Raw genomic sequence first — 13,933 nt, 5'->3', positions numbered from 1 at the left:
AAATGCCTGCTAAAGATGAAAGAACTTTATTGCTCAAAAGAAGTATTCAAATTATTATAAAAGCCCATCCACAATCTGTTGGTTAGAAGAAAACAAAAAATAAAGAAACAAACCCCCCTCTATTTCTGGACTACCAGAGAATAAGAAAACTAATACACTGCTCTTTTAAATATGAACTATGTTATACTTCACGCTCGTTGATAACCTCTACCTATCTCTTCAACAGCCTCCACCCTGTTGAGTGACTTGGTGCAAATAGACCAAAGCCTCTTTATCCTGGTGGCAAATCACTACATCTCAATGAAATGTTCACATAGCAAAAGGTTTTGCACTCTTGTAGTTCTCCCTGACTGTATTTTAAGTAAGGCAAGTGTCAAAAGGACACACAGGTAAGCCAGAATACAAGTTAATTTCCTAAAAGAAAAATATTCTGAATGCTCATGAAATAATATTTTTTCCCTTTAAAATATATACATTTACATACACAAGCCACTGTGTGCAGTCCCAAGATTGTAAACAACAGATAAGAAGTCCAATGTTACGGTTCCCATGGCAGGGTAATGTGCTTTTATAAAGCAAAAAATCTTATGCACAGGGTCAGAACTATAATGGCCTCGAGCATGCTGCAGGATGCTCTAAGTTTGCAAAGTTACTCAAGATAAATTCCTAATTTAAAATGGAGAATACTGAGGACAATTTTCTCTCAGGAGTCTTTTCTTGATCAGATTCACAATCACATTTAGAACAACTCTCCATGGTTTAGACACATTCTTATGTTTTTGCTGAAAGATGAACTGTTCAGAATTATCATTCAAGCCTTGTATTCAGGCTAGAAGTATTTCAGTGTTGATTGGCTGATATACATTTTCTTAAACACTTGGGTTTTCTTTGCTCTTATGCACATAACTCTAAAATTCCCTAATAATAACATTTATAACTGTTGGTAAGTTTGCTGTTTGTTTTTTTTTTCCCCACTGGAAACTTAGGATATGTCTCTTCTGCAGACTACAGTGCAGCACACAACTACTAAGTGTGCTGAGATAAAAGAAAATCTAGCCACAGCATATGGAGAGTGTTTGGGAGAAGTTTATCTTCTCCAAACTCTGAGTGATCTCACTAACAACTAACTGCCTCTATGTCTAGAGAACAGATGAGATCATCCCTTGTGTGTAAAACAGCTAGAATACAGCTAGGATTCAGAAGCAGGGCTTCCAAGCAGTGTGGTAACACAAACAGTAAATAACAGCACATGCAGCTGAAAGGTACTGAGGGAAGTTTTATTTATTAATGATCCCACCCAAGTTATATTACAATGCATTATGCATATTTAGTATAAATATTTTTAGTTTAAAACTATAGTTTTAAAACTGCTTAATACAAATTCGGCATATGTCTGTCTCTTAAAATGTCTGACGTAAAATTATGGTTCCCATAAAGCCAATAGCTCCATTCTGCACATGCTTCTTTTTCTCCCTCCAAGTAACATTATCCCAATAGGAGATTTTAAACAGATTACACTATGACCAGGATTTCACCCATTCTCTAATACTTGAAGGGAATTCCTAAACACTTTAAGAACTAATGTAACATGATGTAACATGAAACCAGAGCAGCCAATAATACATCCTTTGTTTTGCCCACAATTTACTAATGAAGGTCTGTATCTGTTGTGATTGTTTGAAAGCAATTTTTACAGTGTTAGGAGAAGAGCATAAAAAATAACCAGTACATAAGAACCACTTCTAATCACCTTAAAAGAAGTTCCCATTATTTTGCTGTGGATTCAAAGTCCAAATGGTAGCAACACTCAACAGGCATTACAGTTACTGGAAAAGCTAAGGGAAAAAACCCCAACCTACTTTCACAAGAGTCAATTAAAGTATTCAGAGTCCTGCAACAACTGCATGTACTGATTGTAAGATAAAATTAAATTTTTTATTACCGTTGCTTGTTTCCATGCTATGACAGCACACTTCTTTGTAGGTCTCCACCTTTGAGTATTTGCTATATTAAGGAAATTTTAAGTTTTTATGTATTATAAGTGTTATAATTTCAGAGATGAAAAGACTCTTTCGAACTTCAAACAAATGGGAAGACAAGAATATTATCTGTAAGTAAGAATGACCACAAGTCAATCCAACATTTTTTTCTCCCTCATACTCATGTGGGGGATTGATGAATGCAGCTCAAAAGTGAGTCTTCAATCTCAGTTCAAAAATTTTTGTATCTGGTTACAAAGCTTCATTTAAAAACATTCAATTTATTTTTACAGCACTTACTGAAGAGAAAACATAATTTCATGCCTATTTGGCTTCTCTCTTGCTTCCCTGATTTTTTTTTCCAAATTGTTAATTTTGCTCATGAACTGTTTACTTTAAACGAAATATATAATTTTCTAGTAAAATTATTAGAAAAATAAAAATGAAAAAAAAGAGAAAGAAAATAGTTAGAAATGCCAGAGTTAAATGTTTATGTTTCCAGCACTGCTCCACTTCCGACATTCCTGATGAAAGCTGTATGCTGTCACACTGCCCTGAGTCACGCTGGTTCCAACTGCTGCACTGATGTAATTAGCTTTGGTTGGTGTGGGAGTACCTAAGAGCTCCCCTGTCACTTGATACTCCAGCTCAGATGTACTTGGACAGTACCTAACGGCTGTGTTATGTTCAATTGTTATTCCTTTTTTTAAGCTGCCACCAGTCTGTATTTTCAAGAAAATTTCATGACCAGAGGACTCATAACCATACTGTATCAAACGACTTTTCACAAATAGAGAAACCAAATAGCCTCATATCTCAGGGAGGATGCCTTAGATATTGTGGCAAGTATAATTTTACAGTAGAGATTTTTCCTCTAGGTCCTTGAAATTTCATACCGGTAAGATATCTGCCTACCAATTACTGTCCAGCCAAGCTTATTCCATTTTAGAAAACTTTCTTTTTAAAAGATCCTGAAAGATCATAGAAAAGCAAGATAAATTAAAATGTACATGAAATCTCACAAATTCACATTTGAGTTATTCACTCACCTACAAGGTGATCTTTATATGGCACAGTTTTTACTCACTTATACCAGAGTAAACAACCCAACTTTTCAACAGGTCATATAGGTAATGGAGATAACTTAGTTTCAACTGAGAAAGAATTTAGAAAAGTGTCCAACTCTAACACTCTAAAATGAACTCTTTAATGTGCTGCAGGGAGATTTTCTAAACCAGACCTTCATGCTTCTTTACAGTTAATGAACAGTCACTAGAAGGAAAGTCAGAAAATGTGGAAAAACTGAAGGCATAATATATTGCTCTTGCCAAGACTCCCACACTATTGGCTCTAAATACCTAAGTGTGCTCACAGCTAAAACTTATTGTTCATAATTTGGCCCAATATTGTTAAAGGTATAAGGCAAGTACAAAATAATACAAAGTATTAGGAAATTTACTCAAAGTCTCTCACACAATATGGTAGTAAAACTGATTTCTTCTACAGACAAAAAGTAAATTTTCTATTTTTAAAGCTAGCATTAAAAACTGGAGTAACTCAACCCAAAGCAAATATAAGTATAGAGCTTCATTTTAAAAAAGTTCAATTTATTTTTACAGCACTTACTGAAGGGGAAACATAATTTCATGCCTATTTGGCTTCTCTCTTGCTTCCCTGATTTTTTTTCCAAATAGTCAATTTTGTTCATGAACTATTTACTTTAAACAAAGAAACAACAAACACAGGGTCCAGGTAGAATAAAAACCAGCTTGTCCATACCTACCAACTACTTTAACATAAGAACATAAACCTTTATGTCTAAAAAACACAGTAACACTAGTAATTGGCAAAATACTCATGCACAGTCAGATAAAAAAACCTGTTAGAGTGAAGGAACATGCCAACCACTTGCAAATTATTTGCTTTATGTCATTTTTTTCCTTTCAGCATGTTGGACTAGAAATTTTATTTCAGAATGGAAAACCAAAAAATCTCAAACCCCAAATCTGCCTGTAATCTACAATATAGAATCACAAACTAGCCTTTTTTTTGTTAAATAAAAGTACAAGTACAGCATAAACTTTAGCATAAAGAGCAGTGTTACATTTTAGGTAAACACGCAAAACTCTAAGGGAAGAGAGGAAAACTCCATTTAAAGGATTCCATCTTTTAAAATATGTAGTGAGAAGGAAAAACTGTGAGAAAAGCACATAATCCTAACAAAAAGATGGTATGACAACACACCCAGATCTGAAATTCCTACAGAAACAATTAAAAAGAACCAAGAAGTGAAAGCCAGTAACAATTTAATTTTTTAGGCGGCTTGTGGGTTGTGAATCTCACAGTTTGGCAGAATAACTTCACTAATAAGACTCCTATGGCCAGGTGATTTCATGTGGACACTCCACAAGATTTGTGTCTACTAAATCAGATCAGTCATCTGAGTGAAACACAGCATATAAACAAGGACTCTTATGCTACTTATTATTACTAGCAAAGAGAGTTGGATGCTTTCAAGCTTTTGTTTCATTTCCTAAGAATCAACATAGGCCTCTTCATTATATAAATTATGCTTTGAATACACTGGAAAAGCGCATCTTCCAAGATATTACTAGATAAAAAAGATGGTTATACTATTCATTCTAACAAAATATTGAAAATTAAGGTTACAATTAACACCTAAGAAAAACAACCAAAAAATGTTCTTCTGGACATACAGCTTTACTAACCCTTCCTTTGTTCAAAAACATGTTAGCATTTGACGTAACGTGTTCCTTGAAGCAGTCTAAGCAGACATTATTTCCATGATTGACAGTAAAATAGCCAATCTATCTATACTTTCAGAAATGCCAGAAAAACATGCAGCAAAGATACACTGACTTGAGTTGCTCATACAACTCTAGCAGGGAGGGGGATGGCAGGGGGAGGAAACTGAGCTCTCTGTAGGTTCAGAATTAAAATTAGTGCTTTTATTAATTAAAAATATCTATTTTAATTCTGAATTTATTCAGAATTAATAATCAATTTTAAACAGAAAAGAATACTCAAATACTATCTATTAAACAGAAAACAACTTGTGCTTGGCTCTATTTATTTAAAAATATTATCCAAGATGACTATTTTAGATATCACACTAATAAAATGGAATAGTAAAAACTGTTTACCTGCAAATCTTTTTTCTCCCCTTAACTTCTTGTTAATAGATACCACCAACTTACTATACCTCAACATTAGGGAAATAAAGAACTCCTAATACAGGACTCCTTACATTAGCCATGCATAACCAAAAATCCTTGCATTACATTGATTTTACACAGGAATCATAAAAACACCATGGACATCACATGGAAAAAAAGCAAACAACCTGATGCTAACAAATGTTGAAGTACTACACCAAATCACTACATTAACTATGAAACACTCCTACAAGAAAACTCTATAATACAATCATTAGTCTGGAAACAGATGTGGGGCATTTAATGCTTTTTTAATTGTTGCCTTATTAGCATTGTGGCATTTGAAATTTGGCATTTCAGTAGTGCCTTAGCAACTATGAAGAGTGGCAGATGTATTCAAGTGCTAACTTCTATCTGAGCAGAACGAAGCAAGCCAGCAGAGTTCTTGCTTCCTAAAGCTCAAACTATTGGCACCAGGAATGTAATGACACAGCGAAGATAGTACTGACGCCTACAAAATAAGCTTAACTAAAGAATTCAGCTATTATGCACTGCAACTATGTTGTTGCAGCTGCCATCTGGACATCTCAAAGTCACTTACCTGGCTTGAGAGAATCACCCTGCGATAGTCTAGTGAGCTGCTCAAATTTAATCTCTTAGTCAACAGCGGACCTGGTTCCTTTTGTCATATTACATTACCTCTATGGCAGAAACACCCACACATCAGGAAAAGGTGTACTTCAACACTGTGAACCTAAGGTCTCACAGATTCCTGAAACTCTGACTTTGGCAATTAGTCAGATTGCTGACATGATGCAGCTGAGCTGAACCCAAGTCATGGCCCAAGCAAAGCCAACACCAAAGCTCACCCTCTCCTTAACTGTTTGTATGGCAGATTCATTGCACCTGCCCCTTCTTTAATATGTATTAATGTGAGGAGCTTGCACTGTTCCAACACAGGCAAACAAATGTCTCATGAGCAGCCATATTACACATACCCATCTGATAAGTGCTGCACTGTATATAGCTACAAAAACTATGTGCAAAATAGGAAAAAAACTTCAACACAAAAATCTTCTCTCTTCATGCAACACATTCAGAGCAGAGTAGAGCAGTCTAAATCTCATACAGAATATCTACACACTAATAATATGCTACATGGAAAAAGTTATAACTTCATGTATTTTCTATATAGTGCAAAACCTCACTCCCATCTCCCTATGTGGGGGAAGAAAAAAGAAAAAATCATTCAGCAAGACAACAGTTCAGTGCCTTTCCTTTATTAGTGTTAGAATTTTTATGTAAGGGATATGCACAAATGAGACCCACATTTTCCTACTTAAAACATAAAGGTCTCTATTGTTCCATGTTACACCAGTACTGCTATGAAAACTTAATTTCTCCAACTTTTTTTTTCCTCTTGAAGAACAGAACTACTGTTCACTTAGCTGTTCCAAACAGAATGCATGCTCAAAGGGTGAGATAAGGGGAAAGGAAGAACAAATTACCACATTCATTTACTACTTTTTCCTTCTTCCTTTGATTATTAGCATGAAAGCTTCCTACCAATGTTCATAATTCATTAAATTATTTTAACCCAGTGCATATGTTCAACAGGTCCATATATTTGTCACATCCTCTAAGTTAATTTCTATGTTTGTGTAAATCCATCTATAATGCTCATAATATAAGCCATAAACACATAGAAATATTATTACAGAAGCAATATTTGGCACTAAAATAACAGAAAAACTGTTGAGAGAGTACTTGATGTATGTTATACATAAAGAGATTAAATACAGAGATTGATAACGAAAAAGATAGTTTTGGTGTCCATCTGGAAGAAGAAAGAAAAGTAGTTTTAAGCTTTTTCTGACAACGTGAAAATATTCTGAGCATTATAATTATGCAGAGTGCTTTACAGTGTCTGTTTATCTTTGCTCATTTGCAGACAGACCTTTTCCTATTTAAATAATTATTCAGTGAGTACTTATCACATTTATTTCTGAGTTTACGTATATATGCACTATAAAAAAATGTTCAAATTAAAGCCCTCACACCCTAAAATGCTGTTATGTTCAGCATTATACAGTAGCACTGGAAAGTGGGGAAACAAGCACACATGATAGAAGCTAAAAAACTCATGTCAAATTGGAAATGTCCAATGAAGAAACCTAAACACATCCCTCAGCAACCTCAGCTACAAAACATTTTCCCTTCTGTCCCCCTCAAAAACTTATAATGATACAAATGTCCCAAGCATACACCATGTTATGTAAGGCACACAGAATCACATTCATCCCTTCGTGGGAGCATGACCAGGCACCGTGCAGTACATCTGCTCCACCAGCAAGTCTGGATCTCCACTGACTAGTATAGCAAACTTCACAGGAATGAACAGTACCACAAAGTCTTGCAGCCTGGTACAAAAACATGTCATAAACATGCTTTTAGAACTCTCCAATCAACTGTTTAAGTGAAAAAATACTAGTTTCTAGAAGGACATGAGGATATTAGAGGAGGGAACAACTGTCACGGAGTTCCTGAACAACCAAGTCCCCTCCTCCCTTACCACTGACAAAATTTCATATAATCCATTTGATTAGTTTTACAGTAGGATTCAGTGATCTTAGAACTTTTCCAATCTAAATGATTCTATGAATCTATACAAGTAAGTTTTCCTCCATTTCAGTTCTAGTGAAAGTTGTTGAAGAGTTTGAGCACTAACTGCTAGAAATTTCTTCCAACAGAAGGGATTTACATTTATTCAGGACCAGTTCATAAGAACAGCTTATCTGACCACACTCTCCTTTATCTTGATTCTTTCCCCCTCCCTAGAGCTTGTTCATTTTAACACGTAGGTGGTGTAGATCTATAATACATATTAATACATCTATTTTATAGATATGCAAAAATATAAATATATATCATATACTTTTTCAATTTAAAATATAAATATAAAAATGCGTATACATTCTAATCTGTATATAGGTGTGTTATATTCTTATATACAAGTAATATTTAGCAAGATTTAAATTTATACATACATCTACGTATAAATATGTACCTATACACATTTTATATAGCTATATATGTATGTACATATATACATATACAGTTTATACACATATAAAATCATTCTTTTTATCCCATATCGTTTTAAACCTAAAGAATTTTGAAAGATGACAATACATTTTTCTAAAAAACAGTGTTCAGCATAAGATTGCTCAATGTGGTTAAGTGGAATATCCTGTTCAGTGTTACTAAGTATTTACTAGTTGAAGGTGCTTTTTTAATGGACAGGTCATCAGGTTATGAAAACTTAAAAAAACCAAAGAAGCAAAACCAAACAAAAACCCCAAACAAAACAAACAAAAAAACACTATGAAAAGCTTACCTTATACCATAAAGACTTTTCAAGGCAGGAATTAAACTTCCATTTTATTAAGGACTGAATTATAGTTAGCTGTTCTGTTGTAATCCTAGAAAGCTTCAAGCCACCATTGTTTCTCCTTTGCTCAACATAATTCCAAGCAACAGTTCCTATGTGCCCTGAAGGTGAAGTCCTAACAATTGCTCTCGTTCCAGTATAAACTGATTTTTTAACCTCCTTATCATTTTTACAGAAACGTCTTATTAATAGAGTAGAACGTTCCTTTTTGTTTCGAAAAAAATCCTCTTCCAACTCATCTTCACAGTTATCATTGCAGTCTTCAAAATGGCTCAGAAAGGGCTTTGAGGGCATTCTTCCAGTAAAGTTATTTCCATAGAAGTTGTGACCTGAGCACGCCACTTTAACCTTTCGTGGTGCTCTTTCCAGACATAAATACTTATCCCTTAAAGCATCTTCATACAACTGCTGCCCATTTGCATTCTCAGAATTATTTGTCAACTCCATTATGCTGCAAGTGCAGCCTGAGGAACCGGAGGTGTTACCATCACCAACGCTCACGGGCTGCAAGCAGTCATCCAAAATGAAGCTGTTGTGTAAACTGCACAAAGCCTTTGATATATTCCTTTCACCAGCACAATGTAAGTGAAAAAAGGCCACTTTGTCAGGATCACCGCTGTCATTCTTATTTACTGCTGTCTGGCTTCTTAATGAAGGTCCATTCATTTTCAACTGAATTTCAGCAAGCATGGCTCTTTCCAGTGAAACAGGAATTCCAGTTTCCAGGCATGCCTCTCCCCCTGCTAAAGGATCACAAGATTGATACAACTGGCTGCAGGGGATATTGCTCTTGTAGTTTTTCTGTACAATGTTACAGTTGATGTTAAGAAATTCCACTGGATCGGGGATGGAGCTGCTCCTGTCCCAGAAGTTTTCATTACTCTTGTCATTAGTCAGTTGTTCTTTTGCCAGAGAGAATATTTTGGGCACTGAGCCCTGAAGACTTTCTTCTTCCAGTCTGTGTAAGTATGACAGAGTATGTGTGGTTTGCCTTCCTGAACTGGCAGTATGTCTTTTTATAACACTGGTGTCCAAAGCATTTTCAGTATTTTCATCTCCAGCTGACTGAGCAGGTATCACTTTACCCCGTACCACAGAGAGGAGAACAGACGCTCTCATCTCCTCAGAGGTCATCTTGACACGGTCTTTAGTTGCCAGATGTATGCTGGGGATGGTAGGCGGGGGACACTGTCCACCAATCCTCACACCATGATTTCAGTGTAATAAAAGACTCAGTGCTAAATAAGCAGGGAACACATAGTAAAATATATATTGACTGCTTGTTCTTTTACAAAAAAGTAGTTCTTTTGACTGTTGGGTTACTAGGCTTTCCCAACCTTACATTAGTGGTATGAAACACTAACATTTTTAGACCCATTTCTTATTGTGATGTAGCCATTCAGCTGGTCTCTTTCCACAATTAATTCTTCTGTTATATGTAGCACACATACTGTTGCCTCAGATTGAAGATGACCAAACATATGCTCCATGTCAAAGACGCATCTCCCCATGGGGCATCCAAAAAGTTCGTTTTCTGTAATGAAAGAAATATATATACATATTTTATATTGAAATATATACAAAGAAATTTCTTTTGTGTAAAAAGGATGACCACACAAACTAAGTTAATTATACTAAAACCAAGAGAATTCCAAAATACACATTTAAATCCATCTTAAAATCTCACTTAACAATTTTGGAAAATTATAGTCTCATTTTACACACTTTAATAGCTGTTCTCACTTCACTGTGGAAAGCCACATGACTGCAGAGAACTAATTTTACTGAAGCTGTAACACTGAAATTGAACATACAAGATAAATATAAAGGGAAAAAAGAAAATGTCTTTTCAATATTTTTTCATAGCCGAGATAAGTTAAAATAATTTTTAAACCTACACTATCTTCTTAAATTATTATTTTCCTATTCAGAACTACAACTACAATTGTTTTGGTGTTACATGGTTTTTGCTTTCATTACACTTTCTGTTGATACCACAAAATCATGAAGACACAGTATTTTTGCCTCAAGTTTACGACTGAAAAAGCATGAAGACAGATTAGGGTAAAAGACTGAAATATTAGAAATAATATTTTTGACTCCCCCTACTTGTATGCTTTAAGCTAAAATATCAACCTGCCCTTCTACACTGCCATTAATTCTCAGCTTCTTTCCTGCAAACAGCATGGTAGAAGTAAAACTTGGAGTCAGAATATATGAGGTTACAGATAGCTCAACTAAGGAATCAGAAGAATAAAAGAAACACACTTAGATAAATCACAGTGAATTAAAAAAATATGCTCTTAAAATTTCAATTTATCATATTTACCATTGAAAAATCTGAAGTGTATTATTAAAAATATGGAAAATGCAGAAAGTTATATTAAGACCTAAATTTACCGGAACAGTCTAAATTCAATATAAACAAGCAAAAAAACCCCCAACTTTGAAACTTCAGCAGCAAAAAATAGCACAAAACTGAGGTAAATGATAAAATCACTGGTTCAGCTAAATATAATAATTAAGTCATCTATAGTTAATAAAACACCTAGGAATGATGGAAGGGATAAAAATCAGGAAAGCTCAATAAAACTAATTTCAAGTGTAAAATCTATTTTGATACTCTTCTTGAGTAACTAAGTATTTTATTTTAATGCATTTTAGACTGTTGGGTTTAATTTTTATCGATTACTAACCTTCATCCAAAAGCAGTCTGGCACAAATCAAATGGTGAAACACACTAATTAGCTAACAGGACATTTGAGATGCTGTATTCTCACACAATTACTTGTGAAAGTGTAACTAAATGTATCACTTTGCTGGTGCAGGGTAGGGGTCACAAAAAGGGAAAGACAAATTTACAAAAAGTTACATTTTGCTACAAATCTCTGGCTTCAAAGTTTACTAGGCAGAGAACAACACTGTTTCTTCAGAGAGTAGCTAGCAAGGGTAAAAATTGCAATTTAACACTTCAATCAAGATTTCAACTTTACTGGTTTAACAACTGGGAGGGTTGCAAAGGAAAGTGACGGAGATAGAACAAAGAGCCACAAGTTTCACATTCTCCACCCATTACAAAACGCCAGATCAGCCAGAGGAGAGTCAGGATGAGAAACTCAGATCCTGTACGAGAGAGATTTAGCACCAGAAAGGAAAATAACAGCTACAGTTCATAGAAAAGTTGTGTAGAGGGAGATAGCAGTAGTTGGATAGAGTGATGGGGATGGGACTCTAAAACTAGAGTCATGTTACCAACACAGTTCACAGACCACCCTACGAAATACTGTAACAGCACAACCGTAGAGGATGTGCAATGAAAAGCAACACTCAAGCAATTCTTTGCATCTACATTCCCTGGTAGTCCCTATATCTTTAAACTGTACCCTTAAATTCATTTTAATCCACTTTCTTCAATCTTACCTGTTTCATTTTAAAAAAACCCAACAAACCAACAACACCACCACCACACATGCACACGAAAAAGGAAAGTACTTAAGCAATTTTCTTCTACCATTTCCTATTTTCCTATCCCTCTTCCCTGTCCTCCTTCCTCTTCAAATTCCCAGACAACAGCTTACATAACTTTTTGCCACTACACACTTGACGAAAACTGCAAGCAATCCATCTAGAAATGATCCCATCTTATTTCTTCTGGCAACCTTCCATGCCTTTCAGTCCAAATCTACATATGATGATGCTGATCAAAGAAGAAAGATCTAGGAAGGAGAAGCTGCTGTTTTTTCTCTTGATCTCTGAAGTTTCTTTCTTTCTATATCAATAACAATAATTCTTTGTAAAAGGTATAAAATACGTATATGTGTTAGTAATGCTCTTCAGTACTGAGTTTTTAAGGAATTCTGTGATCTATCAAAATGTCTCAATCTGTCTATCAAAATGTCTCAATCTACTGATTTATTTTTCCTGTTTCAGAACAAAGATTTCCAGACAAATGAAAATAAAAGCCACCTAAATATAGTCATAAATGTACTCCCTGTAATATTGCTAAGCCAGAATAAAAATTAATGGATTGCATTGTTACTGAAAATATTATATCTCTAATTATGCTGTTTGCCAAATGAAATTCTTACAAAACATCACACTACTAGGCAGAAAGACAACATTATTACGCAACTTTAACATCATACGATGATTATGAGATCACAAAACTGACCATGCATGTTAATTTGAATTTTTTTAGTAAAAATTTTTTTTGCTAAAACCAGAAGTCCATTTACATCATACAGTGCCCACAAAGCTCCTTCAGAGGCTAGAAGTGGTCTTTCACAGTCCTCCTTCCCTCCACATAATTTTCTCATCTCTCTCTTATGCCAAAGCTCTTCCACACGTGTCCTCCCCAAACAGCTTCTCTCAGACCTTGTTCTTTTCTCTAGAAACTATCTCAAATCTTCCCCAGCATTGGTCACCTCTCTCCTCAACCCCTGAGGCTATATGCCTGCCCATTTCTGTCTTCTCTATCTGTCCGTGCCTGTTTGAAATCCAACTCATCAAGAATAATATCTGCTTAAGAAGCTCCCACCGCATGTCCAGCTGTTCCCATCCTGTTGCGACCACTGCAACGTGATAGGGAACTGATCCATCTCAAGAATCTTTTACTCAAGTTACTTCACAGCCAGAACATCTTCCCAATCCAGTTCATAGTATGGTTGTACTAACATGTGCTACAACAGCACAAGGGAGAAAACGACCAGCATGGGGAAGGGAGGAAAATGCCGCTTAAGGTGATTTACAAGATTCTGCAATTTGCAAATGTAATTTGGTATTTCAGCTATGTCAATCTAGCAGGTAGCTGCCACCAAAGCTGGCAGACCTGCTCCTTCCCTCACTCTTCACCTTTTGTTCCCATTCTCCCCATCTCACTCATCTAGAGATCATGAGTCCACAGAGTTAATTCAGCTGGCTGATTTGTCACAAAACTATTCTTCTCATCCAAACAAACTGACTCACCTCGTGGTCACATGATCACTATATTCCACGAAAAGAAAATATTAGGAATGCCTGGTAAGGACCACTCATTAGAAGCTTCAGTTTAGATCATGTTTGCTAGGATGTCTAAATGCACCCTGAACTTTTCTTTTAGTCTATTATGTCTAGTGTACAAGTATGTAAAACCTTATGAAATAGCAAGTGAAAACCATGATGGTAGAGCTGCTGATCTACAGACAACTGTAAAAATATCTGAAGCTGCAGCTCCGCTGAACAGATGACAAGGGTTTCATGTGTCCCACATTATACACTTCTCAGTCTCTGCTTTCCACTGCAATCAACAGATTTCAATTTACTGTGCCCAGTAAATTCCTGAAACTGAT

General features: G+C 35.4%; 1 protein-coding gene across 5 annotated transcripts in view; it reads right to left on the bottom strand.

The window, feature by feature from the left end:
- The window catches only part of PLCE1 (phospholipase C epsilon 1), a 146,282-nt gene that overhangs the window by 114,136 nt on the left and 18,213 nt on the right, over positions 1 to 13,933 (bottom strand). For all 5 annotated transcript variants that reach the window (XM_032694213.1, XM_032694215.1, XM_032694216.1 and 2 more), the window contains exon 2: positions 8,553 to 10,140. In XM_032694213.1, the coding sequence (XP_032550104.1) occupies positions 8,553 to 9,740 (1,188 nt within the window). In that variant the 5' untranslated portion in view covers positions 9,741 to 10,140. The remainder of the gene's footprint in view (positions 1 to 8,552; positions 10,141 to 13,933) is intronic.

This window comes from Chiroxiphia lanceolata, chromosome 8, assembly GCF_009829145.1.
Source record: "Chiroxiphia lanceolata isolate bChiLan1 chromosome 8, bChiLan1.pri, whole genome shotgun sequence".
NCBI classification, from domain to species: domain Eukaryota; kingdom Metazoa; phylum Chordata; class Aves; order Passeriformes; family Pipridae; genus Chiroxiphia; species Chiroxiphia lanceolata.
Note: the sequence above shows the minus strand (reverse complement) of the source record. Positions and strands in the feature narration are given on the sequence as shown.